We start from the raw sequence: 27,882 nt of genomic DNA on the forward strand, positions 1-27,882 counted from the left end.
CCCCAGAGGTCTGCAAAGTAAACTTAGGGCTCTAACCCTGGCTCTCAGAGTGGTTGCTCCCTGAGCCAGACCATTACAAAGGCTACCTGCCAAGCTTCAACGACACAGAGCCCACCGAGTATTTACAGATCTCACTGGGGTGCCCCGAGGAATAAATGAGATAAAAGTCTGGGGGAAAACTCTGTAAAACTCCGAGACCCCATTGGAAATGCTAATTGCTGACTTGCTTGCCTACATTTAACTGTTAGGGGAAAAAACCCCAAAAACCAAAACAAACCTAGGGAGATTCTCTTAAACTCGGGGACACTTGGCCCCTCTGTGGCTCCGGCGGACGCCGGGGGGTTGGGGTGTCCACTGCCCGCAGGCCGAGAAGGCCGACTCCGCCCGGCGCCACGCGGTACGACGCGGGCCGGCAGCGATTCCTCCCCGCGACTGGGGGTCCTCACAGCACTGCCCTCCCCGGCCCGGCCATGGAGAGCGGAGTTCGGGTTGTTGGCCTCGTACAGCGTGAGGGAGGGGAAGGCGAAAGCGGGTCCAGCGCTCTCTCGTCTGCCCACTTAGCGGGCGTCGGGCTGGCTTGGTCGAGCCTCCCAGGACGGACTTGGCCTCCCGGCTCCCCGCAGCCCTCCGGGCAAACGTCCAAGCGCGGGCCTCAGACCCGCCTCCAAGATCGGCGAGGTGGGGCCCGGGGGTCTCGGCTCCGTGGCGGGAGGGGAAGCCCCCCCAGGAGGAAGGTCTTACATCAGCCACCCCACGTGCGGTCGGAGGGAGGAAGTCGCTCCAGTCCCCCCGGCTGCGCCTCCCCGCCCCGCCACCCCCCGCCTCCGCCCCTCCCGCCGCGCGTCTCCCCGCCCCGTCCTTGGTGCAGCAGCGGCCGCCGAGCGGAGCAGCGCCGCGCGGGGCCGAGTGGAGCCGAGCAGCCGCCCGCGCCGCGTCGCGGGTTTAAGCGCAGTGCGGGGCCGCGGCCGGGGGCGGCGGTAGTGAGACCAGCGCTGCGCTCCAGCCCCCTTTTCCCTCCATGGTTTCTCTCCGCTCCCGTGAGTAACTTGGCTCCGGGGGCTCCGTTCGCCAGCCCGCACGCCGCCCACCGCCTGGGACCGCGCCGCCGGGCTCTACCGCCAGCAGACCCCTTCCGACGGCCCTCGCTGCGCAGGCCGGGACGCCTCTCCCCCCTCCGCCCCCGCCGCGGAAAGTTAAGTTTGAAGAGGGGGGAAGAGGGAAACATGGACATGAAGAGGAGGATCCACCTGGAGCTGAGGAACCGGACCCCGGCAGCTGTAAGCAGAACCTCCGTTGGGCGCCCTCTCCCCCCCCCCCCGATGACTTGCATGTAATGGTGGCCACCTGCGGGGCCCGGGCCGCGGGTTCGCCGGCTCCGGCTCGGAGAAGGGCGCAGCTCGCGGGCTCGGACGGGGAAGGCGGGCAGGCGGGCGGGCGTGGAGGGGGGGAGCGAGCGCGCGGAGATTAACTCTTTGGCGCCCGCGGGCCCCCGCGGCCGTCTGGGGAAGGCGGTGGGGTGGGGGAAAGGAAACTTTGAGGTCCTCGCCCGCCGGGGTCCTTTCCCGGAGAAGCGCGTGTGCGTGTGGCCGGCGGCGAGGGAGGGAGGAGGGGGTTGTGTAACGCTGGGAGCCATGTTTGCAGCCTCCCGGGATGCGCGGCCGGGCGGAGGCCGGGCCTGCCGAGGAGCCGCGCGGCCAGCCGGGGCTGGGCCCGCTGGGGCTCCGCGCGCCCCCGGGCCGGCCGCGGAAGGGGCTCGGGTGGGGCGGGGACTCCTCCTCTCGGGCCTCGCGGTTGGCACCGGCCGGGCCGAGGGTAGGGGGCCGTGGGGTGAGGAGGGGGCTGTCGGCCTCTGAGAGGGGCGAGGAGCACCCTCGCGGGCCCGGGGGCTTGGGCGGGCGCGGCCTGGCGCGCGCGGAGCGGGGGAGGGGCGAGCCGGGCGGCGGAGGTGGCGCAACCGCCGTCCCTCCCGAGGCCAAGTTTGAAAAAAGGACGCGGTTCCCGCCATTTTTCAAGCCTAAAAATAAAACTTTCTCCCCTATTTCTCTCCCTCCCCTTTCGTCCTCTGGGCCTTCCCCATTCCCGGTCTCCTAGGGCGCGCCCCGGTCGGCCCAGGCCAGCCGTTTTGGCGGCGGCGGCTTCGCCTTTTCTCCGCGCCGTGGCGGGGGAGCCCGGGGCCCCTGCCCGGAGTCTGGCCCCTCGGTGTGGGCGGGCTGTGGCTCCTCGCGCCAGCCGGGGCGCGCCACGGTCCGACAGAGCGCCATGTTGGCGGGCGCCTGTCTCCCTCCGCCGCGTAAGCCGGCCTGTGGGTTCGGGCCGCCGCGGCCGGGCTGAGCCGGTGGCTGCTTTTCCGTCCGCGTCGCCGGGGGCTCTGCTCGCACTGGCAGGAGCTGCGCGCTGCGGCCGCCACCGACTCCTCCGGCTCGACTCCTGTGGGGCGCGCTGCCGTCCCCCCCTCCCCCCTTCTTAAAAGGGCAACGCCAGGCTGCCGCCTCCGCCCGGGCCAGGCGCTGGGGGTACGGGCGGGCCTCGGCTGGGCTCGCGGGCCGCGCGGTCTCCGCGGCCTCTGCCCCCGCACGTGCTCCAGGGAGGCTGGCACTCGCCGCGGCGGCTGCGTGAGCTGCGGGCGGGCCTTTGAGAATCGCCTCTTTATTCTCCACCCCTGCCCTCCCGGCGGCGGGGCGCGGGGCCATGTTCGGCGGTGCCCGCGCGGGGCGGCCGCGCCTCCGCCAGACCCGGGGCTAGGGTGAGTGGCGTTCCGTGGCCGTGGGGAAGCCTAGGGGAAGTCCTCCCGCCCTGTCCCAGTCGAGCGATGGGCGCGCTTCGTGCAGTCAGGATCTGTGGTAACAAGTTGCCAACTTGTGGAAATTCGTCAACCAGCGTTCGCTTGGTGTGTCCCCACAAATGGGGTACGCGGTGAGCCTCCCCGCGCGTCCTTAGAGGACCTGAGGGGTGGGCGTCGCCAGTTGGTCCCCTAGGTTTTTCTGGTTGGGGTTCGACCACGGCCGTCCCCTCCGTCCACAGTCAGACATTTTGTGTCGGCCACGTGCTAATGTTAGTGTATTGAACGGTTAAGCCTTTTCGCACCCTAAAACTTAAGAGTTCTGTTCTCATTTTTGAGTTGTTAATTTCAGACCCTTGCATTATTGCTGCGAGCTGCAAGTTAGTAGAATGTGGAGTAAATTTAGCCAAAATTTCCAAAAGTATGCACGTGGATCTTCAAAAGGCTTTAGAACTAGGATTTCAACTCTTTGTGCGAGAACTAAAGTTAAAGTTTGATAAGAGAATTTTTACGCTTTCTGGGAGACACAACTGGGCTGATGTTCCCACTATATGGAGTTTTTTCACATATGCAGTAACCAGTATATTACTTTTTAGAAGTACTTAAGTAGGAGCAGGTGTTAACTTTTCAAGTAATCAACTTAGGCCTTATACTCTTGCCAAAGGCAGGTTAGTTGTGTGATTGTTTCATTAACGTTAAATTAAAAGTCAGTTTGTCAGTTGCACTATTCACATTTCAGGTGCTCAAAAGCAGCAGGTGACTAGTGGCTACTGTTACTGGATAGCACTAGGCTACAGCAGTCCACTACTGGTTTATTAAATATTTGAGTACCGGCAGTATGGCAGGGCCTGGAAAAGCAGGGTGAACTAGACAGCAGTGCCTTCCATCCTGGAGGCTCAGCACCCGGAGGTATCTAAATTGCACTGGTGCAGTTTAGGGGCTTTGGGAGCCCTTCTGGAAGCCTGCTAAGGTTGGGGGGACACATAAAGGCTCCCCTGGGAACTCTGAGGAGGAGACTCAGCAAGAGTTCTGTTCTTAAGACAGGAAAGCTTTGATCTTAAATTGAAGGCTTTTCAGGGGAAAGAATGCTGTAGATTTTGAAGGAAATTCTAAAAGAGTTAAATAGTGCTTTGCACGAAAGAATCATCATTGAGGCAAATGAAAAGTTGGAAGAGGACTCCTTTAAAATCAAACTCAGTCACATGGCTCCTTATGTTTGTTGTGGGGCCAGCTGTTACAGAGTAGGCTTGGCCTCTGGGATCCTGCAGACTCTTGTCATTTGGGGGAAAGAAAAGAACCATCATTGGATGTACAGTTAAAATATGGACAGGAGGCTCTTAAATGCATCCATGCATTCCGTGGTTGAACTTAATGTCGTCAAGTGAGAACCAGGTGTTTGAGGAGGGTAGAGGTTTGATCACACATGATTTTTGTAATTTTTTTTTTTCTTAAGGCCAGATAGGCTTTTATTGTGTATGTGGCTTTTTGATTTTTATTTTGAGGTTTGAAGATGACCCTGGTAACCCTTACCTTCTTGTGTTGGCCGCAGTGTGTGAGACCAAGATAGTAGGTTCAGTTCACCAATTACTATGGTCTTACTCCTTATAAATACAAGTACACACATTTAAGAGGAGACTTGCGAAGAAATGTGTAATTCAGGTTTTTTCCTAAGACCAAAACAGCTCTTCTTATCAGGTGTGTTCTCATAGTGGAAAAATGTCCCAGATGGCATTTAAAAATCTACATAAAGAATGAAGATCATCATTTTAAAATATAGGCAAGGATAAGAAATATTTTATACAAAATATTTGTATCGTCAGTTACTTCACTGAGAAGAAATTGTACAGTGCTAGTAATACCATATACACCACGGAAATTGATGGTATTTTCAGATGTGAACTAAAACACTGATGGGGCTAATGAAACACAATTTAGTTATATTCCAGAATGGAAAAAACACCTGTTCTTTATGTGAGGCTCTCATCCTTCCCTTGCACGAAATGTGGCCCTCTGTTATGAGCACCTTATTAACTCTGCGTCCAGGGACAGCCAGCCTTGATGTTAGCTGTTGGGAGTTTTCCATTCAAAGTTAGAAAGGCAGGCAATTCCTGTGGTTCAATTCCTGTGGTTCAGTGGATGCCTCTGTGGGACTCCGGTGGGCTGTGTGCAAAGACGAGGCACTCCTCTTATAAATAAGAGTAACCTTAGGAGACAGACACTTCTGTTTCTCCTACTTTACACCTTTACATTTTTTTCCCCAACTTTTTCCGTCTTGTGTCTCTTAATGTAATTTTCAGCACAGTGGGATATTCTAATTGGTTGCATAGCAACTTGCTCGCCTTTTCCCCATTTTTAAAGTATTATATCTAAATTGAAGAAAAAAATAGTAGATGTAGATAAAAATAAAATAGGATGGGGGGGGTGTGAGATTTCTACCATCTAGACGTTTGGGTATATAGTCTACCAAATATTTAATATTTTCCAAATTCAAATTCTTTTAATGTATTTATATAAATACAGTAAACTTCTCTACCTCTATGTGTTACTATTATTTTGCAGTTTCATTGTTAATATCTGCATAGATCATAATTTATGGGGGTGGTTAGAAGTTTTTTTTGCCATTTTAAGTAGTACTGAAAGGAACCTCTTGCAATGTGAATCTGTCTTCTGTCAGATTGTTGTTCAGAATGGTTCCTTTCTTTACCTACACAACCAATAGGATATGGGTGTTTCCTTCTTTCATGCTGATAGTCCTGTCACCTAAATACAATTGAGAACCATTAATATATATTGTCATTTTGAAAACATTTAAAAATTTTTATTTTTTTATTAACATATAATGTATTATTTGTTTCAGGGGTACAGGTCTGTGGTTCATCAGTCTTAATTCACAGCACTCAACCGTAGCACATACCCTCCCCAGTGCCCATCACCCAGCTGCCCCATCCCTCCCACCCCCTCCCCTCCAGCAACTTCAGTTTGTTTCCTGAGATTAAGAGTCTCTTATGGTTTGTCTCCTCCCTCTCTGGTTTCATCTTGTTTCATTTTTCCCTCCCTTCCCCTATGATCCTCTGTCTTGTTTCCCAAATTCCTCATATCAGGGAAATCATGTAAGTGTCTGAAAACATCATTTTAAAATAATGGTAAAGTAGAAGGTTTGGAACATTGGTTAACTCAGAAGAATGAAAGTTGGCAAGGATGCCAGGAGTTACTTTTTCTACATTTTTAGATTGTTTCACTTACTGCAATAACCATGTATTAACTTTCTAATTAAAGGAATTGATAACTCAAAATGATCTCTAATTCCTCCATACCTTTACCTCCCCCCTCCTTGTAACAGTTATAACCGTTCTAATTGGGGAAGATCACCCAACCAGTTCCAAACCAGTTAGGTAAAACTGATATCAGTAGCCAGGGGAGTGGAAAGAGAAAGCAGGTTGGAGAGGATGAAAGGAATGGCTTGATTTATTTTTCTCCGCTAGCACCAATCCCCATAACTTGACTATAGTATATTTCAGATTTTTCGGTTAAAAAGTAGTAGAAAATAATGGTTTTTCTGATAGTCACAGAAAACAAAAACAAGAGTTAAATAGGAAATAATATGGATTATTTATAGTTTTTAAGTATTTATCTTGAATTTATATTTTTAGAAAGATCTAATTTAATTGGAAAATGAAGGATGAAGAGTAAATTTGGTCTCTAAAGTTTATCGGTCTTCAAACAGAAAGCCAGCTAACTTTATCTTGGACCAAATAGCTCCCTGAGTTGTACACCCAAATGTACAAATGACTGCCCAGCCTTCCCTCCTTAGATAGTAGCTCGGTGAGGATTTGGAACAGGAGGAGAAACTGGGGCCATTTTTTCTTGATTAGAATCCCTCATTTATTCTGGGTCTGTATTGGGAGGCCATGGGGTTATCTATCCCCAACTCCTTGCCCACTGTCCCCTCTCCCACAGTTCTGTCCCTTGCAAGCAAGTCAGGGTCCCTCCATAGCAAGGAACAGGGCAGGGGGAAGACTTGACTTCCAAAAATGCTGCTGATGCAGTGCCTGAGAGCAGACACCTTTCACCATGCTCCTCTGTATAGAACTTCAGATGAGCTAGAAGGCAGCTGCTGACGGTTCACTTTCCAGACTTCTTGTCCTTGGGCACAGCCCCAAGTGGAACCCTGTGGTCTCTGCTTTCTTCAGTAATTCCCACTCTGTGCATTTTTCCCAGCGGCTTGTCCTCTTACTGTGCCTCTGGTACTCCGGTCCAGGGGTGCCAGGTTTCTTTACTACTACTTCAGCCTTCCTGGAAAAGTCAAGGGGTATGCCTTCTCTGCTGAGCCATACAATCCTCTGTCTGACTCAGCCCAGTAAATTCTGTTACTTTCTACTTGTGGAGAAAATTTAACAACTGAGCCACTCAGGTGCCCTACTTGTGGAGAAAATTTAAAAGTCTCAGGTGTGCATTCCCTGAACTTCTTGCTCTCCCACTTATAAACTCACCTACACCTGTATCCATCCTGGCTTTTTCCATAGGAGGAGCTTCCTGCCTCCCAACAAGAGTAGAATGATCTATCTCATTTTTTTTTTTTTTTAAGATTTTATTTATTTATTTGACAGAGAGAGATCACAAGCAGGCAGAGAGAGAGGAGGAAGCAGGCTCCCTGCCGAGCAGAGAGCCCGATGCGGGGCTCGATCCCAGGACCCTGAGATCATGACCTGAGCCGAAGGCAGCGGCTCAACCCACTGAGCCACCCAGGCGCTCCGATCTATCTCATTTTTAATATGCAGTTTTTATTGTAGTTGCACATCAACTTTTTTAATGTGATGTTCTGTATTTTTTTGGCTTGTCTGTTTTTTGTCCATGTTTCTTTGGGGTTGTTTTTTTCTTTCTCAAGGTAAAAACGATATCCTTGAGAAAAAGACAAATTAACGCAAATATCTAAACTTTCCATATATCAAGAAAGGTCACCAAAAAATAACGGGTTGGTTGCCATTTTAAATAAAGAACTCGGAACTAAATAACAGAGACTCAGATGTCTCTATTCTTTCACCTAGCAATAGATTGTGAGGAAAGAATCCTGATTACAGAAGAAGTTTTATGTAAAAAGGTATCATGCCATTATTTATAAACGGGAAAATTAGAAATATACAAGAGGATTGTAATTTGTGGTATATCCTATATACTCTAATTTCTTTAGCCATTAAAAATACTCAGTGTTGTTAAAAGTATGCTTAGTAACAGAGTTTTATCTCACCTATATTTGAAATACACAAAGACTAAGTTAATACCAAAATATTAACAGTGACAAATATTTCTTGCATTGATACGATAACGCTCGTGATCAGGAAGATGTTCTCTTATATCCAGGTTTTCTGTTGCTGCATCTGCTCAACCCCCTACAGTCCTGACACAAACCTGTAGGCAGTACTCTGATAAGCCTGTGACCAGTTTTCATCATTTAACAGTTGTGAAAGCTCTTTCTCATACCTGGGGTATAGTGGTGACTGAAACAGACAAGACCCTGCCCGTAATGAAGCTTGAAATCTAGTGGTGACTTCTTAAGTCTTTATTCTCCTAATAGATTCATGTTATCATCATTGACATGCTAAATAAGATTTTTTTTAAAAGATTTTATTTATTTGAGAGTGAGCGCATGAATTGGGGGGACAGAGGGAGAAGCAGACTCCCTGCTGAGCAGGAAGTCTGACACAGGGCTTGATCCCAGGACACTGAGATCAACAGTCTGAGCCAAAGGCAGATGCTTAACTGACTGAGCCAACCGGGTGCCTGCTAAATAAGGTTATAAAGGAAGGTCTCCCTTTCTCTTCTTGAGAGATTTTCTGTATATAAAAGTGAATCCATTCTTCACATTTCATCCTACAGTGTATCCTGGAAAGGAGTCCCTTGTTGATGGGCATTGAAGTTTTCTAATTTTTTTAGTCCTTTCCTCGGTAACTTCTTGTGCCTTGTTTCAGAAGCCTTTACAGGTGTTTGAAACCAATACTCCACCATTGGTACCATTCCTGATTCTTCTTGTCTTTTTTGCACATCTGTCCTTTGTCCTCTTCCTAGGGATTCTGTCTTTTCACTCTTGTTTCTATCCTGGTGACTCCAAAAACAGAACTGACAACCCTTCTCTGCACCCCAAACCACATGTCCTGTTGTCTGGGGAAACTTGTACCCACACATCCCAAGGGAACCTTAAACTCAGTATCCTTCATGGTATTCATTACATCTGCCCCTCCAAATCTGTTCCCTACTTCCATCTAGCTACATGGCTCCCATTTCTCTAAGCCAGACTTCAACTTCCCCTCCATCATTTTCCACACCCAGCAACTGAACCTGCAGATTTGAATCATTTAACATCTTTTTTTTTCCCCTCCCAGTTCCCTCCTCTTGATTCCTATTCTGTTGGTTCAGCAAACCTGTTTTAGCTTGCATTTGAATCTTTATGGTAGTTTTTGATGACCCTAGTTACGGTGGAATTTTATCAGTTGAAAGAAATAGCCAAGAAGTGATTTCACCCAGTGAGCTGGGAGGCAATATGGCTAACTCGAGTCCCTCTTCACTTGGCTTTTGGCATATTAGTGTCATTCTGTATAATATTTTGGATTCTTTGTGAGATACAGTCATAGAAAATCTCCCAAACCAAATGAGGACTTTTAGTAGTATTGCTGTTTTAGATGTGTGAGCAATTACAGTTGACTTTATTTTTATGGTTTGTTGGTTTTCCTTTTTTTTTTTAATACGAAAGAAATATATGCTTATAAAAAGCCCAGTACAGATATGAATAAAAGCAGAGGTCCCTGTCGTTCCCCTCATCCCTTTCCCCAGAGGTTACTTTTTTAGCATTTAGTATGTTCCAGGTGCTACTCCTCTGCAGCTCCATGCCATGAATACTACTATCTTCCTTCACAGATGAGGAACTGAGGCGCAGAGAGGCTAAGTGACTTTTCTGAGGTCACACAGGTCCTAAATGGAGGAGCCAGGATATGACCTTGGCCATCTCTTCCTATAGCCCATCCCACCTCACTGGACACCTTAAGTTTTCAGATGTGGTTTTTCCCCAGAAAAGGGGAAAATGGCAGAGGTGTGTAAAGAAATGTGGAATGAAGGAAGGAAAGAAGTAAAAGGTGTAACCGGCCTGCGTGTATCCTCACTGTAACCAGGGCTTAGGAGGAGGAAGTAGACAGGGTAGTGAGAAGTAGTAAAGAAGCAAGTGAGAAGTTGTGGGTGTTGTGGGTATGACAGACTCTAAATCTGTGTCCTTCTCTGTAAATGGGGGGAGGCAGGAAGGTGTGGTGGTGCAAAAAAATATGAGTAAGTGCTTCGTAAATGATAACAATTACTAGAGTAGTATCCTTGGATTTTGTATGGGAGGATGAAGACATTATTAGCTCATATTCTCATTGTAGGACTGTGAGCATCTCCCTTCCACATGTATGCTTGATTAATGCTATTTAACATGCTGGATTCACCACAAGAGTGCCTTTGGCCGTTAAGTCTAATTTGCATCAGTGTAAATTGACTAAAATGTGTTAAAAAGTTGCAAGTTTCAGCGTTCACCACAGAGCAAGAGTGGAAGTAGGGATTAGCATGATAGATACACAGTAGACTGTTTATTAAATTGATCAGTATTTAGAATTGTGGGGTACCTGGCTGGCTCAGTCAGTAGAGCACTCAACTCTTGACCTTGGGGTCAGGAGTTCAAGCCCCATCCTGTGTGTAGAGCTCACTTTAAAGTATTAAATATATATAACAGGGCGCCTGGCTGGCTCAGTTGGTTGAGCGGCTGCCTTCAGCTCAGGTCATGATCCCAGGGTCCTAGGATCGAACCCTGCGTCAGGCTCTCTGCTCAGAGGAGAGCCTGTTTCTCCTCCTCCTTCCACCTGCCTCTCTGCCTACTTGTGTTCTGTCAAACAAATAAATAAAATTAAAAAAATAAATACAAATAAATAAAATCTTCAGATATGGTACACTTGGATGGATTGGAATTCTGAATTACAGGACCCACAAAGAAGGAGATTTTGTGGCCTGAAAAAGGAACCTAATTTAATGTCTTAACAGTTTTCTTCTGTAGAAATAGCTTTCTCACATGTAACCCAAACTGATCTTTGTTTTGAATTAAGTCCTCTTTCATCTTGACCCCTTCTAATTATCAAGATAATCTTAGTAAAGATTAATAAAACCAAAAGTGGAAATGTGTAGTGCAGAAACCTGTTGCCAAAATCGGTTAGGGATTTGATAGGAAAAATAAAGTTTTCCTCTTTTCCTTGTGTCAGTCCCCTGGGCCTTGAGGGAGACTCAGCCAGTGGGGTTAGGGCAGAGGTGGGGGCGGTGTCTTCTCTGCTTTCATAGTTAAAGCCCCCTCTTAGGGAACAGACTTGGGAAAAGGAATAAGGAAGATATCGTTTCTTCACTTATATTTTAAGATCTGCAGTTCTGTCTGTGGAATGTAAAGAGTTTAAATCTTTATTTAGGGGCGCCTGGGTGGCTCAGTGGGTTAAAGCCTCTGCTTTCAGCTCAGTTCATGATCCCAGGGTCCTGGGATCGAGCCCCACATCGGGCTCTCTGCTCAGCGGGGAGCCTGCTTCCTCCTCTCTCTCTGCCTGCTTCTCTGCCTACTTGTGATCTCTGTCTGCCAAATAAATAAATAAGATCTTTAAAAAAATAATAATAAATATTTATACTGTGGTGTAACATTCCATCCCTGCTATCTATTAGTATATTGTTACTAAATGCTTAATCATTTTTCATTTATTTATAACTGTGATCTAGGTCTAAGTAGAGGCCGCCCCTCTATGTGGATGTTTTTGCTGGGTGTTTATGGTTATAGGTTTTGCTTCGTTCTTTGTTTTATATATGTTTCTGAAAGCTTGTTTTTTTTTCCTTCTTTCCCCTTTGTCATCCACAGGTTCGGGAACTTGTCCTGGATAATTGCAAATCAAATGATGGGAAAATTGAGGGCTTAACAGCTGAATTTGTGAACTTAGAGTTCCTCAGTTTAATAAATGTAGGCTTGATTTCAGTTTCAAATCTCCCCAAACTACCTAAATTGAAAAAGGTAAGTACTTTGTCTTTAGCAGTAAAAGAGAGAACATCCTGAGAAAGGGAAACATGTATGATTTTACCTGTAAGGAAGCAGTTAGTGTAGCAGAAAGCACGTGGCCTTTGGACCTGGGCATATCTGGGATTGAATTCCAGCTCCGCCAGTTCCCTGATGATCTTCTGCGGGGTACTTAATCTCTCTAAGGCTCAGTTTCCCTCACCTATAAACTGGTGATACCACCCAGCCTCACAGAACTGCTGTAATGTTTAGGAATAAGATGTGTTGGATGCTCAATAAGTAGTAGTTATGAAAAATAATTATTTTGTGAATAAGCTATTACTGGTTAATTGCTCTATGTTATAATGTTAGCTGTGTTTTTTTCTTAGTATGCTCTGGTTTAAGAACCAAAGGTGCCTCTCACTCTTCATGTTTTATGTTTGTTGATTAAGGGTGAGTTTCAATAAAGACTTTTCAGATGTGTAGTCTGATCATTCAAACCTATTGTGTAATTCTTAATGACTAGAAAGTTTAAAATGTGTTGTGACTGCAAGAATTCATTGTAACAAAGCTACTCTATCTGCCATCCTAGCCAATGGCTCGTTGTTAGTACTTTATTGGTCTAATTGTAAATCAGTCACGCCACCAATTTAAAAAAAAAAAAAAAAAGCCCTCTAGAAAAATGTTTTCTCATGTCCTTGCACATGTAACTGTCTCGGGGCTCCAGAAAGTCAAAACTGGAAAAAACTTTGCTTGATTCTAGCCTAGTCCCTCGTTTTATAGGCATTAGCAATAGACCCAGAAAGGTACAGTGATTTGCCTAACACCACCTACAAAAGAGGTTAGCACTAGATCCAAAACAACCCATATCTCCTATTTCCTAAACCAGTACTTTCTCTATTACATAATGAAAAGTATGTGTAAGTATTGCAGGCTTTTCCACTGTTTGGTATTCACTTTATTAGGGAATTTAAGCAGAACTTTTATCCAAAGGTACACAGAGAAATCTGTAATGAGATTTAGGCAAAATGCAGGTAGGCTGTTCAGTAGCTTGCTTTGAGTCCTGAGAGGAGATTGTTATGGGTAAAGTACATTAATTAAAAACCAAAAACCCAGGACACCTGGGTGGCTCACACCCGTCTGTTACCAGTCTGCCTTCGGCTCAGGTCATGATCCCAGGGTCTTGGGATCGAGTCCCACATCCAGCTTCCTGCTCAGCAGAAAGTCTGCTTCTTTCTCTGCCTGCTGTTCCCCCTGCTTGTGCTCACTCCCTCTCTGTCTCTCTCAATCTAATAAATACTTAAAAAAGAAAACCAAACCCGAAACTTTTTAAATTTTTGCCTTAGGTAATAAATGCTTAGATAGTCCTCACGAGTTTCAGGTAACTTAGCTTCCTATCAGAAAGAATAATACTGTTATATTTAAATTTGTATATTGTTCCTTTCGTCTAAGCATCTATTTTAGAGGTTCAGGTGTAATCCTTTTGTATTTACATGGGTTATTGGTGACATTGGGAGCTCTGATTAGCCCATTAAACAAATGATGGCTTTCTAGCATGTATCAGCATAAACTTGTTGCTAGTGTGATCCTAGTGGGTATTTCGAGTTCTGTTTTCCTAGCATCCTAATACATTTTCCTCTTTACTGTGGTGTGTGTACTCTGTCAGACTCAGAAGAGAAGTGAACTAGTGACTATCTATGTAGAGGCTTTATCAAATCCTTCTGAAGCCTTGTTAATCACTTGCAGAGTTAGGGAGGAGTGGAGAGATCTACATATCAAACTTAAAGGCAGATAAGAGGTTCTCACAACTGATAACAAACTTCCTTTTCTTCCTACCCTGGAGCACAGATTGTTTTTTAAAAAGAAACTGGTTCTGAAAGAAATTTTAGTGTGTAAATATCCCAGGTTTCCTAAATTTACACATTGATTTGATTTCAAAATAAACATGCCACTAAATGCGTTGGCAGATTGCCTTGCTGTCTATTCCTTAAGGTAATTCATGTTGAAAGGATAGGAATATTACATATGTGTGACATTCTAACCAACTAAGGAAAGTAGTCTCTGTTTTTGTTTTGATTTACTGAAATCTCAGTAAAGCTAACACTTGAGTCTTTGTTGATAAGACTTATATATATATATATATTTTTTTTTTTTTTTTTAAAGGATTTTTTATTTTAGAGAAGAGTGAGAGAGCATGGGGGAAAGGGCAGAGGGAGAGGGAGAAGCAGATTCCCTCCTTGAGCAAGGCCCCCCCTAGGGGCTCCATCCTAGGACCCTGGGATCATCACTTGAGCAAAAGGCAGACACTAAAACCAACTGAGCCACCCAGATGCCCATAGATTTGTATTTACAAATCTAGAGCATGACTAGATAATTTGGAATACCTCATTGGAAGGAAAAAAAATGTTTTAAAGTGTTGCGTTTCCTCTTCTGAAATATTTAGTAACACCTAAGTCGAGGACTTGAGTTTTTTAAATTCATTCTTTCAATAAGTATTTAAGTTTTTTAAAGTTCCTCTCTTCTGTATCATGTAGTTCATTTCATTGCATGCCAAAGTCTAAATTACATGAAGCTTACATGCTATTCTGAGTACATAGCATAGTGGGAAGGGCGAATTCTTCGGAAGCTAGCCTGCGTGGCTTTAGGTCTTTGGTCACCCCTGGAACTGTTGTGTGATCTAGGGCAAGTCACAGAATTATATTTCATTTTCTTCATTTTTAAATGCAGATAATAATTCTACCTACCCTGTAGGGTTATCGTAAGAGCAGATAAGCTTGGGGCACCTGGGTGGCTCAGTGGGTTAAAGCCTCTGCTTTTGGCTCAGGTCATGATGCCAGTGTCCTGGGATCGAGCCCCGCATCAGGCTCTCTACTCAGCAGGGAGCCTGCCTCCCCCCATATCTCTGCCTGCCTCTTTGCCTACTTGTGATCTCTGTCAAATAAAATCCTAAAAAAAAAATCAGATAAGCTCATATTTCTAGTGTTTCAAACAGTGCCTGGCTCTGTACCTAAGTACACGTAGGTACTGTATAAGAGTTAGATGTGGTTGGCTGCTGTTGTTGGCACCTTAACTAGAGAATTGAAACCAGTTCTGTGGTCTGAGTTTTCTCATCTGCTAAATGAAGAGTTTGAATTATATGCCCTCGACTGTCTTAATTTTTCTGGCTCTAATTTCTTTCACTTTGGGTTCTGATTCCTCAGTGAAGGCTCAATCCTTCATTGGCACACGACTTGCTGTGCTACTTGACCTGCCACTAAGAAATTAGAGTAGGTTCTCATAAAGGCTAGTGCTGGGTTTGTGCAAAAAGTGGCCTCTGGGGAGTTGGTTTCAGCAGCCCTGAAGCTGTTGGCCCACTCAATTTCCTGAGGTCATGGAGCTTCTTTAAGGGCTTGCTTTGGGACCTGTGCCACTCCTGTAGCCTTCGGAACAACACTCCCTGGTGGCTTCCAGGTAGACAGCCTTCCAGTGTGTCAGAACTATATAGGACCAGATCAGCTTTCAAGTGGGCATTGTGAGCTTTGTTTGGCACATGGAATAAGCTGCTTTGAATGCACAGACCATTTACCCTTCCTGGCAGGTATAGCCTGTTGCAGCTTCTCAAAGAATTCTAATTTGTCTTGACCCACTTTTTAGGTTAGAAAATGGATTCATCAGTGTCAGGGCCAGATCTTGAGCAAACTAATTAGCCGCTGGTTAGGGAAATGCAGCTCTTATCCATTCTGTTTCTCCTCCTCTCCTCAGATGTTCTTGGGATCTGTGAACTACATAATCTGGTTTTAATCAAACAAAATGAACAAACATGCCCTAACAGGAACAGAGATTATTTGATCTTGATAAGTATTTAAGAATTGTATTAGCTACTTATGACACCTTAATGATAGGTGTTTCTCTGTGTGTATCTGTGTGTGTGTGGTATATTCTCTTGCAGCTTGAGCTCAGTGACAATAGAATCTTTGGAGGTCTGGACATGTTAGCAGAAAAACTTCCAAATCTTACACACCTAAACTTAAGTGGAAATAAACTGAAAGATATCAGCACCTTGGAACCTTTGGTAAGTAAGTGAGGACTTGGAAACCAGGATTTACTGGTCATTTTCATTTTCATATTTATTTATAGTGAGGGAAATGCTTGGAAATGATAATAATTGATCAAGAAGGTGGTGGTTTTTATTATAACACTTTCTGTAGAAGTTTTAAAGATCAAGGCCTCTCTGGTTATGTGTTCCTGTGGCTTTGCTCTCCCTGCCTGATACTGTGGTGGTTTCCTTCCAAGGGGAATTTTTTTCTTTTCTTTTTTTTTTTTTTTTTTTTGGTCCTTTTTAACTTTCATATATTGACCATAGACTTAAACATTTATCTTAAAATTTTTTTCCTCAAATTGGCCGGGCTAGTCTATACTTTTATACTTTTACAGAAAAAGCTGTTCATACTGGATGGCATATCTGAATTGTGGATGGAACAGTCCAAGGACAGCTCCAGTTAGTTTTAGGTCTTCTAATTGATCTTGTGCCCGCTGGATCACTGTCGCCTTAAGTTTTGCATGGGAACCCCCGAATCCTTGGTCTTCATACTGGGATAAGCTGTAAAATGTTAAGTGCTAGTTGAGTTACAGGCTTACTGTGTGACCTTGGGCAAATTGCTTCTTCTCTCTGGGCCTCAGTTTCCTCACTTAGGAAGCAGGGAGGATAATAAACTCTGCCTTACTTTACTTAGGAGTTCTGAGAATAAAATACGGTAATGCACTTAACTTTGCTTTGTAAGTTGGGAAGCTGTGCTAATGGGGGTCCAGTCCACGTGGAAGTTGTAGGGCAGAAAAGAGAAAAGGGCAGGGAGAGGTTAATGTAAAGTGTGGGGCAGCCTCCCAGGCTGTTCTGTGTGGCTGCCACTGGGAAAGTGCTATGAATTCAAGATTGTTAAGTGGCTGATTTGTCTAAATAATGTATTCTATAAATTTGTCATTGAGACCGAATTCCATTTTAATAAGGCTAATGGAACTCCTGACTTGTTTCACATGTCTTTCATACATTAAGTCAGTCTTCCCATTTGACTTATCTGGCAAACATTAATTGGGAGAGGGTTTTGCAAGCAGGTAGGAGCTGTCTCAGGATCCAGAAGAGCAAAACCCAAGAGGATAAGACATCTTTCTCTATTATCGCTATCAATTCAGATGTCACAGCACATTAAAATATTTATTTGAGTTTCACCTAACTTGTACAGAATGCTCTGTCGATTTTTCAAGGGAAGATGGAGTTAAATTGTGACTTCTTTTAACAGAGAGGATTTCCTGCCAGAAATATAGCATCTTTTTCCTCCTAATCAATAATTCAGGCTCTGCTCTAACGTAGGTTAAATTGCCTTTTATTGAGTCCCTTTATTTTTATGTTTCATTCAGTGGACCACGGTTAGCTCCTGTTTCTCAAATGCTAGGAGCCTGTTTCTCACCTTTGCTTTGTGAATTTGTCCCTTTGTTCCGTTGTGGGTACACCCAGATACTTGGGCTCCTTCCTTTTTACTAGTCTGTTCTTTTCCTCTAACCCAATCCCCATTTCCAGTGTTTCAGCAAGCATTAGTGAGTTTTGCTGTATTCAAGGACATTAACATTGGCACATTGTATCTGCCTATGACCCAGAGAAAAGAGAACGACTGTCCCCCTTTTAGAGATGAGGGAACCAAGTTTAGAGAGCTTAAATAATTACTCAGTGGCCACAGGATAAATGGCAAAGTAGATGTTTAAATCCAACTCTAGCATTCTTTCCACTGCCCTTGGGACCTGTTCTTTTTGCCTTCATATTTATTCCGTACCCAAATTAACATTAAACTGGGAATTCCAAGAGGAGCACTAAATTAAGCGCTGGAGTCTCTCGGTTAGACCGGCTCCCCTGAACCTTTCTTTATTGTGTATGTGTCTATGATAGGCCTATCAATTCAGGATCACTGTGAATCTAAGAACCCCTTTTTTCTAGAACAGAGTGCCACGCAGTGCCTCCCATGGTGGGTCACTGGCTGTTGCCCAATTGTGCCAACCCGAGTCCTCTTTTGATGTTTCACCAGAAGTTTTTGTCCATGGCATAGCACACAGAGGCAGAGCAGAAGCAAACGTTTTGTGGGAGTTGTTTTCTTGGGCATTCTGACCTGGTCAGTGATGTATGCGCTCCCTTTGGTGGCTGTGAACATCTAAGTCCCCCAGGACAATGAAGAGTGGTGAATAATTGTATTTACCATTTTTAGTGGATCTGCTATGTACCGTGCACTGCGGTAGATGCTTCATGTATGCGATTTCGTTAGTAATCCTCACATTTCTGCAAAGAGAATAAGAAATAACATGGCCCTCTTTTATGCATGAGGAAGCTGAGGCTTGGGAGAGTCCGAATCCCTTGTCCAGAGTCACACACCAGGCTAGCCAGTGACAGAGCCACAGTGCTGCACAGTCAGGGCCATCTGGAAAAGCTTGACCTCCCACCATTCTCCTAAACTTGCTCTTCAGATGCCTGGGGGTGCTAGGTAGGTCTCCTAAAGTTATATCTTGCAATAAAGTAAAACTGTAGGAGAAGGTGAAGGGGGGGAATGTTGGGTCCGTTTTGTCTTCTGAAAGTATTCTTCAGTGGGAACAACACCATCCTCATCTTCATTAACCACTACTGTACATTTTGAACACCGTCTACTTTGAGCCCAGTTCTTACAGTCATTGCAATGATTGTGAATGCCTCTGCTTGCTACAGGGACATTAATCGAGAGACAAAGAAGGCATCAATTCAAACTTCCTTGGACACCTTTTTTAAGAGACCTGGGCCATCCAAACCATCCCCCAAAGCCCTTCTAAATTCTAAGAAGGCAAGCAAAATTATTGTTAATAAAATGTTTAATGTTTATTATGGCTAGCCTATTAGTTTTAGGCCACATTTCTGGTGTGGTAGCATTCTGATTTTTGAGCGTTTTTTTGTTTCTTGGTTTTTGGGTGTTTTTTTGTTTGTTTGTTTTTTAGCAGTATTTACACATTACATTGGGTTCCTGACTAAATCTGTGGGTAGTATATTTTGGGCCTTAAAGTACAATTATATTACTTTAAACAGTTCTAGAGTACTACAGTTACTTGGAATTTTGTTGTTGTTTATTTGCTTTCACTTTGTTTTCTAGCATACTGTTTGGCATGCTTGAGTTATTCATAATGGGTTCTTAAGAAGTATTCAAAAATTTCACAGATTCATGGAGTTTCAGAAATAGGTGGAGGCCCTGTGTACTGTGACAGGAGGTTGAACTTAGAGAAGGGGCTCGAGGCACCATAGAGCGTGAAAGATGAAGGGTTGTATGCATTTTCGTGCATCCATTCCTAGGGAATAATTTTGAAAAGCAAATGGCTCATTCCTTTGAGTGAAGAATTTTTAGACTTTGGGAAAGCTGCCTAAATTTACTTGTGGTCATATCTTAGCTGGTACAGAGACAACCTTTTTGTGAAGAGAGAAGAGTTCCCAGTGTGTCAGCTAGTTGTCTGGGGTGGTATTTCAACATTTTTTCCCCTCTTTGGCAGGAAGTCCTACCTGGGCTTCTGGAGGTCAGGACCTCCCCGGTAGGGAACCTAATCTGAAAGCCACACAACATAAAAGCAGCTCTCCCTATGATTAGAAGGGCTGGGGACCGCTTTCTTAAGACCTCAGGGGACTGACTTACATAAGCACATTATTTGATCCACAAACTCTTGGATCACTGTACATTGGTGTTTGGAGGAGTGCATTTGCCTGTTGCCGTAACCCTGCTCTGTGTTCCCTGCCTGGCTCTCTGTTCCCAAAGGCTGCTCAGTGAAAATAAAACAAGTGTGGGAACCTCTTCTTTGACCAGGAAGATGAAGATCTTGTAAGTGCAGGGGTCAGCAGCCCTTCCTCTACGGGGCCAGGTAGATGTTTCAGGCTTTGTAGGCCGTAGGGTCTGTCGCAGCTACTCAGCTTTGCTGTTACTCTAGTACTAAAGAAGCTATACATAGTACATGAACAAATGAAGTGGCTGTGTTAGAATAAAACTTACTTTACAGAAACAGGCAGTGGGCCAGGATGGGCCGGTCATCTTTTGCCAAGCACTGCTTTAGGGTAAAGATTTTAAATTATTTTCTAACTCTCCCAGATCACTAAGATACCTCAAGTCCTGAAGACAAGGTTTTTTTCATCTGCATTTCTTCCTGGGGCTTGTGAATGTTGAAATAGTTTTCCCAATAAAGCATCAAAGCCTTTGAACAGTGTTTATTTTTAGCAGCTTACTTCATGCAGAGATCCTCTTAGTTTTGTTTTTGTTTTGTTATAGTACTACTTTCTCAGAGAATACCAGGCTTTTTCTCCTGACTCAGAACACTTAAAAGTGACATTTATGAAGCTACATGTCCTGCGCCCTCTGGGCTTATTGGCCCTATTCTGGAGGGCACCAGGCTACACACTACTTGATGTTTTGTGTTTGCTTCTTAAACACTTGGCCCTCTTCTCCTTCCTAAGAGGGTCTGCTGTTACTTCCTGCTGTTCTCTTCTATTTGCCTGTAATATACTCCCTCTGCCCTCCCATAGTCTCCCTTCACCCTTAGTCACAATTTGCAAAAGCTGGGATTGAAATACTGTTACACAGTTATAATAGCAAATGAGTCCCTGAGTAAAATACATGGACATTTTCTTATCTACTTTGGCTACTCAGAAAACTTTCCTCGACCCAAGCTTTCAGATACCAACTATTTTGTGTTTTGTACTTTAGATAGATTAAACCAAAGTTCTAAACAAATGAGGTATTGCAACAAAATTTCAGGGTATGGTAAAATCAGAAGAAATTTATATCAGAAAGGTCTGGTAATGGTGTTGATCCTTTCCCCCCAAATTAAAAAAAGAGCATTGTTTCTCTCCTTCAGAGGTTTCAACTCTTGAGTGCCCCTTCCCTTTCCCCAGTCTGTACTGACTCCTCTCTTTTTGGAGAATAACCGTTAACAATAATCGTTATCATTTGCTTTATTAAATGCTATTCTCTTGTGTTTCACATCTGTGTCTCTGAATAGAAATCTCAAGTACTTCAAAATTGATGCATTGATTAATTGAATGAATTTTTTTTCCCCATCCTGCCACCCCAGAGCATTGAAGACTGGACTTGATATCCAGCAAGTTCTTGTTGGCCATCTGATTACTGGAATGTTAAAACTTAGTTTTGAACCAAATTTATTAAAACTCTGATTTGTCTCATACTGTGAAAAGATCCAGTTTTAATGAATAGTTTTTCAAATTCATTTTTCTTAAAATTACTAATGCTGCCAGAAAAAGACAGTTCTCTGAGAAGGTAGATTGTAGAATCTAAAATCTAGTGGCCCATTATAAAGTGTATGAAGGACTTGAAATGTTTTCCTGTGTATAAAGCTGAGTCAGTAGCAGCTAAATGAATACAGAGCCTAGACTCTTACCTCTTCGGGAGATGGGTTTTATTGCTTATGTTCCTTTGGTTTAGAAATTTTGTTTCTTAATCCTTTTCTTCAGAAAAAGTTGGAATATCTGAAAAGCCTGGATCTGTTTAACTGTGAGGTTACTAACCTGAATGACTACCGAGAGAGTGTCTTCAAGCTCCTGCCCCAGCTGACCTACCTGGATGGCTATGATCGAGAGGATCGGGAAGCCCCTGACTCAGATGCTGAGGTGGATGGTGTGGATGAAGAAGAGGAGGATGAAGGTAGTGGGGGTACCATCTAGTGAACCTAATTTCTGCCTGTCAAAGGTCGTGATAAGCTGTTGAATATTCTTGGTATTGAGAACAATAATTACTTTCCATGTGTATAGGGAATTTATTTCCATTAAATTTGGAACTAGGAACTCTAATTAATTTTAGTAAGTTTTTGGGACATTGAAGCCTTCAAATTATTCAAAATAAAAATGATTTGTTAGCCTTGAATTTGGAGCCCTAACACATTGAAGTATTTGTGGTTTACAGTTTACTGAAAGGACCATCATCTCGTGTCTTCCCTGCCTTGTTCGTTTCTTTTCTTAGTTATTGTCTGATTTATCCTTACAAACTCAGCTTTGTCAGCACTTCCAGATTGCATTTCCTGATGCTCGTGAGCTAGGTTAGGTTCCTTGTGCATGCTAAAGCTCTTCCTTGCTTACCTCTTTCATAACCTGTCATTCTCTGCTACTCTTGTCCCTTTCAACTATGCTGTGATGATCTTGGGTAGGAATGGTTTTTGTCATCTTTATTCACAACGCCTAGCACTTCACAGATACTAGGTATGTGTCCATTGTATCCAAATGTAAATAAAATCGTTTTCCTGATGGCCTTGTGCTCTCCTTGCACCATGACTCACTGACTCTGAGCCACTCAGGGTAAATAGTTTCTCACCTCCAGTGGCTTAGAGGAAGCAGAATGATCAGTTTTCATATAAGTCAGCATGAAGAAAAGTTACTGTCCTAGAATTCCTAATGTTGCTGGAATTTGTGGTATTAGTGTATTTGAAGCATTATTTTATATATCTTCTCTTTAAAGAGAAAAACACATAAAACAAATGGTCAAGAAAAATAGAGGAGAAAAACATCAGGCAGCTTGGGTGCAATTAATGGTGTAATATTCTGGTAGCATCTTCGCAGATTGACCTCAGATTTGAGACAAGGCAAAAAAGGCGCGGATGTAGGATGGTAAAGCAGACACAGGATAGGACTTCTCACTTTGTTCCATATGTTCACATCACTTACTCCCTTCACTGAAGGTTCTCGGGTAGTCTTGAAAACCCTCGTCGTGCCTCTTGTCGTCTAAGTTCACCTTAAACAGGTCGAGTGGCCACATGTGCAAGAGCCTGTAAGGAAATTCCTTGGACAGTGGAGAGCAGCTCCTGAGAGGGAGTATCAGTCAAGTAATAAGTTTGAGCTTTTATGTGCCAGGGACTGTGGAATATAGTTTCGAAAGTAGAAAGTAGACATGGTTCCTGTCCTTGGTCTTTACGGTCTGCTGAGAAATGTTAAGTAATCCCAAGTGAGTAAAGCGTGTGATAATGGAGGAGTATCAGGTGCTCGTGTGAGAGCGTATGAGCCGGGATTAGGAGGTCTGGCGAGTTTGTCTGAGGAAGTGATGTTTAACTGAGACCCAAAGGTTTGAATCTGTGTTAGCCAAGCGGAGAAGAAAGGGAAGAGCCTTCAGAGACTAGGAAGCCGGACAGCGCAGCAGGCTCTAGGACCAGGAGCGGTAAGAACTGCTAGCCTCCAGGCCTACACCAGCTGGAGTGGAGACACAGGTTGTAGGTGCCTCTCAGCCTGCCTCTTGTTCCCCACCCATGCTGACCCTCCCATTATAGGCTTATGAGCGTTTCTCGGGTTCCTCATCTGGCCTCTGGTTTTATGGTGGTACCCTTACCTCAGAGAAGGAGCTCAGTGTTAGTTATTTGGGGAAGGTGTGTGATAACTTTTTGCTATGGAAAATTCCAGACATAGACAAAGATAGAAATAACAGTAAAACTAACTTTCACGTTCCCATCACTGAGCTTCAACAATTACTGGTTCATGGCTGATCTTATGTTATACGTACACACCCCTACCTACTTCCCCCTCCCTTATTTTGAAGCAGATCCTAGGAATTCTGTCCTTTCATCAGTAGCTGTTGTAGTGTACAGCTAGTCCATCAGGACTCCTGGCCTCCAGATGTGAGGGGACTCTGATGGATAAAGGTTGCAGCTGCCTGGGAGAAAGGGGGCAAGTGTGGTGCGTGGGTTTCTCAGGCACTGGTGTAGCCCAGTGTTTGTCTCATAGACCGACCTAAAGCGCCCCGGCACCTTAGTACACATGCCTGGTGGGCCATCGAGGGGATTTAATGAACTCCTTTGGACTGTTTCAGAAGGAGAAGATGAGGAAGACGAGGAGGATGAGGATGGTGAGGAGGAAGAGTTTGATGATGAAGAGGATGAAGATGAAGACGAAGATGTAGAAGGAGAAGAAGATGAAGACGAAGTCAGTGGGGAGGTTGGTGTAACTGTTTGCTGCTCTGTTTCCTATTTGTAGCTAAAAATGTGGAGGTCTTTTTTGCTGCTGCTGTTAAGAAAATGGGCTTCTAATGAAAGTAGTAAACTTGTAAATAGACCAATAATGATTTGATTGATATAATTCTTTTCCTCCCCTTTTTAGTAAATACTAAGCAGAATGCTTACAGAATGCAAATTAGACACAGTGCTTGGCTGTGTGGGATAAGTTTTGACCCTTTAACTTAGGAAGTAATGAGTGTCCTTTCCATAGGGTGAGAAAACGAAGTGTTGAGAGCTGATGGTATGTCCATCCCTTGGTTGTGTTGAAGGGAAGGATATGTTTACCAAGTCTGAACTTGTTCTCTTATGTTCAGCTTAATTCAGTAAATACATCTAATGCCTGTTGTTTTAAAGAGGTAGGGATGCAAAGTTAAGCAAGAATGTGGTCCTGTCTTGAAAGTCGTCTAGTTTACGGGACACCCAGTAATAGAACACCTCTGAGGAGCTGAATGCCACAGAAGGACAGGAGAAAGGAGTGACTTGACTTCGACAGACCTCAAGGAAGTTATGAAAACAGGCAGAGAAAATGAGATGTCATCAGAATGCGTGTTGCTTTGCAGTACAAAAAAAGAAAGGCTGAGCAATTTGTGTAATCTCAAAGGTATTTAATGAAATTAAATTCCTAAAAGAAGCTTTTTATGAGGATGAGCATATAAAAATTCTCTTCTGAAATTCAGGGTTCTAAAATCATTTTTTGAATTATTTATTATAAATTGTATACTAATTAAACACATCTGGCAAATTAAATGCTTCTGAAAAGCAGTTTTATTTATTTTATTTTTATTTTTTAAAGATTTTATTTATTTGACAGGGAGAGACACAGTGAAAGTGAACACAGCAGGGGGAGTGGGAGAGGGAGAAGCAGGCTTCCAGCCCAGCAGGGAGCCCGATGTGGGGCTTGATCCCAGGATCCTGGGATCATGACCAGAGCTGAAGGCAGATGCTTAATGACTGAGCCACCCAGGCGCCTCTAAAAAGCAGTTTGTTTTGTTTGTTTGTTTGTTTTTCTATTTTATATAACTTGGGTAAATACTTTTAATATAAATGAAAATAAAGCAAATTCTCAAAAGACAAGGTCTTTCAGCTAATATTTGAAACCTTAAGACTGAATTAGCTCTTCAGGAGAGTGAATATAGAAAGGAATATAGAATCAAAACAGCCATAGGAATACCTGTAGGAAAAAGTGGATTGCTGGGTTTCCTTAGCAGAGATCTAGCAATGCTGTGCAGATTAGGAAAAAGTGGATCCACTAAATATGATCATATACTATTTATCAGACCTGTAGAACGGAAATCCAGGAAAATGAACCAATGCTTGGATCACAGACAGTTCTTTTTGTCTCTATATATTTATTTATATCTACGTATATAGTGTGTATGTGTATCTGTACATAAATTATGTGGGTGTGTGTGTGTGTGTGTGTGTGTGTGTGTATTCATATGTGTATATATGCTTGTTTATATATGTATGAAATTAGAGTCAACAAATAGGAAAGTAATGAAGAAAAGATGTAAGACCCCTATAAGAATAGGTGACTTTAGGGGGCGCCTGGGTGGCTCAGTGGGTTAAAGCCTCTGCCTTCGGCTCAGGTCATGATCCCAGGGTCCTGGGATCGAGCCCCGCATCGGGCTCTCTGCTCAGCAGGGAGCCTGCTTCCCTTCCTCTCTCTCTGCCTGCCTCTCTGCCTACTTGTGATCTCTGTCAAATAAATAAATAAAATCTAAAAAATTAAAAAAAAAAAAAAAGAATAGGTGACTTTAGAAGGACAGAGAGCTCAGTAATTACACCAGAAGTCAGATTAAAGAAGGTTAAAGAAAAGAATATAGAGAAAGAAAGTGGCAAGTCTGACATCACAAATTCTCTTAGTTCCATTTTGCTTTCTTATGCAGTGGGGAGGACAAATGGAATTATATTTGAAAAAGGCAACAAAGTAAAAAGTTAAGATCCTAAAAAGCAGTTTGTTTTGTTTTGTTTTTATTTTTTTTTAAGATTTTTATTTATTTATTTGATAGAGATTACAAGTAGGCAGAGAGGCAGGCAGAGAGAGAGGAAGAAGAAGAAGCAGGCTCCCCGCTGAGCAGAGAGCCCGATGTGGGGCTCGATCCCAGAACCCTGGGATCATGATCTGAACTGAAGGCAGAGGCTTTAACACACTGAGCCACCCAGGCACCCCCTAAAAAGCAGTTTTTAAAGAAAATTTTAGTTTAAACTTCTTCAGAAAAATGAACAGATTTCAGGACATTCAAGTAGATAAAGATAATATTAAAAGGTTTTCTCCTTGATGAATTATTACATTTATTGGCAAATTATCTTTTTCTCTGTACTTCCTAAGTTCACAGATTAATCCAATAGCATTCGCTATTTACTCGTCTTTAGGAAGAAGAATTTGGACATGATGGAGAAGTTGATGAAGATGAAGACGAAGAGGATGAAGATGAAGATGAAGGTGGGTGTTACGCGTGCACTTAGGTCCTCCTCAGTTAAAAATTCACAGGGAAATGCCCATTAATTTAGAATTTGAAACTAAAGAGAACAAAATAAGACTCCCCCGGCCCGGGTGGCCTTCACAGGTGCTTGTACAGCGCTGTCGGGGTGCCTGGGCTGCTGAGACCGCCTGCCCTGCGGCGGTAGCGGCTGTGCACAGACAGGAGGCTGCCCTTGGCTGGCGCCTGGAGTGTCTCCCACCCACCCCAGCGCTGGGATTACTGCCACACCTGACACTGCTGGTTTGGGAAGTTTTTCACTAAAATCTTAATAACTGGAACATAATTTCTGCAAGATATAAATATAGCATCTTTCCAACTTTATTCCTGTTACTTCTTTTCCCTACCACAACCAAAACCAATGAAACAGCTATTTATTTGCTAATTGTTGGAAATACAGATTCTCACACCTGTGTGGGTTTCAGAGTACCAGATTGTTTGCTCTGCTTTCCATTGGTTTGTGTTTTCTCAGCATCTGCTGTCTGTGCCAGGCACTGGACTAAACTTAACACTGAGTGCAACGGTAGGTAGGGCTTAGTACTGCCCCTAGAGAGCTTTTCGGAACAGCATGCTGCGTGTTTAGGTAATTTCGTTGATACAGCCTCGGATTTTTACTGGTTGGAAAAAAACAGGATGATGTGTAGGTATTCTTGGATCCTCAAGAATGAATACCAGATACCTGAGGATTCTAAGAAATACCTTTTGAGTTAAACACTCAGTTACTACAATGTGAGCCAACTTAAAGACCGCACATTAAAATGGAGAAAACTGGGTCGACGTGGCTGTCATTTGAAATGTTGCTGGGCATGTTGCCCTCCTTCATTCAGTGGTTGCTAGTTGCGCTTTTTAGTTAATACCTCTCAGCAACCTACCATTCTGTTCAAGCTTACAGGTTTTAAATCTCCCAACTGTCAAAAGTTCATCGTTACCTCCATTAGCAATAACATAGGCAAATACTTTTCCGATTGTCTCAAAGTGAATTTTTGTTATTGTGCAGAAGAGGAAGAAAGTGGGAAAGGTGAAAAGAGGAAGAGAGAAACAGACGATGAAGGAGAAGATGATTAAGACCCCAAAAAACTTGCAAAGAAAGAACTGTTCAGTATTGGTTGGACTGCTCATATGGATTTGGTAGCTGTTTTAAAAAAAAAAAAAAAAAAAAAGGTAGCTGTGATACAAACCCCAGGACACCCACCCACCCAAAGAGCCAAAGAATAGTTCCTGTGACATTCCACCTTCTTCCATTTAGCCCCTCTTGGAAATTCACCACCAAGCTTGGGGACTTCACCCCAACAAAATTGTAAGCGTTGTTAGGTTTTCGTGTCAGACTTGCTGTAGCGCGGGGAGCTGTGATTGGTGAGCCGACTGTCTGTGGCTACCAGTTGCACCAAGACTGTAACAGCATTTTTACTTTCTGTACAACAAAGAAGCTTTGTAAATAAAATCTTAACATTTTGGGTCTGTTTTTTCATGCTTTTCTTTTCAATGAAATTTTTTTACATTAGGACATTTTATGTGTCAACTGCCAAAAAAGTATTTTTAAGAATTTAAGTGAAATAAACACGTTCCTCTTTGGTAAA

The 27,882-nt window shown here is 43.7% G+C and overlaps 1 protein-coding gene and 1 pseudogene across 1 annotated transcript; both read left to right on the forward strand.

The window, feature by feature from the left end:
• The window catches only part of LOC111146097, a 30,753-nt pseudogene extending 29,556 nt beyond the window's left edge, over nt 1-1,197 (forward strand).
• Nucleotides 899-27,882, forward strand: LOC111145836 (acidic nuclear phosphoprotein 32 family member B). The gene is made up of 7 exons (XM_022501100.1): nt 899-1,277; nt 11,685-11,834; nt 15,745-15,867; nt 21,304-21,493; nt 23,639-23,763; nt 26,199-26,268; nt 27,303-27,882. Exons 1-7 carry the CDS (start codon nt 1,224-1,226, stop codon nt 27,368-27,370), a joined length of 780 nt encoding a protein of 259 aa, XP_022356808.1. The 5' UTR covers nt 899-1,223; the 3' UTR covers nt 27,371-27,882.

This window comes from Enhydra lutris, unplaced genomic scaffold (assembly GCF_002288905.1).
Source record: "Enhydra lutris kenyoni isolate GAN:26980312 unplaced genomic scaffold, ASM228890v2 scaffoldscaffold13, whole genome shotgun sequence".
Taxonomy (NCBI): Eukaryota; Metazoa; Chordata; class Mammalia; order Carnivora; family Mustelidae; genus Enhydra; species Enhydra lutris.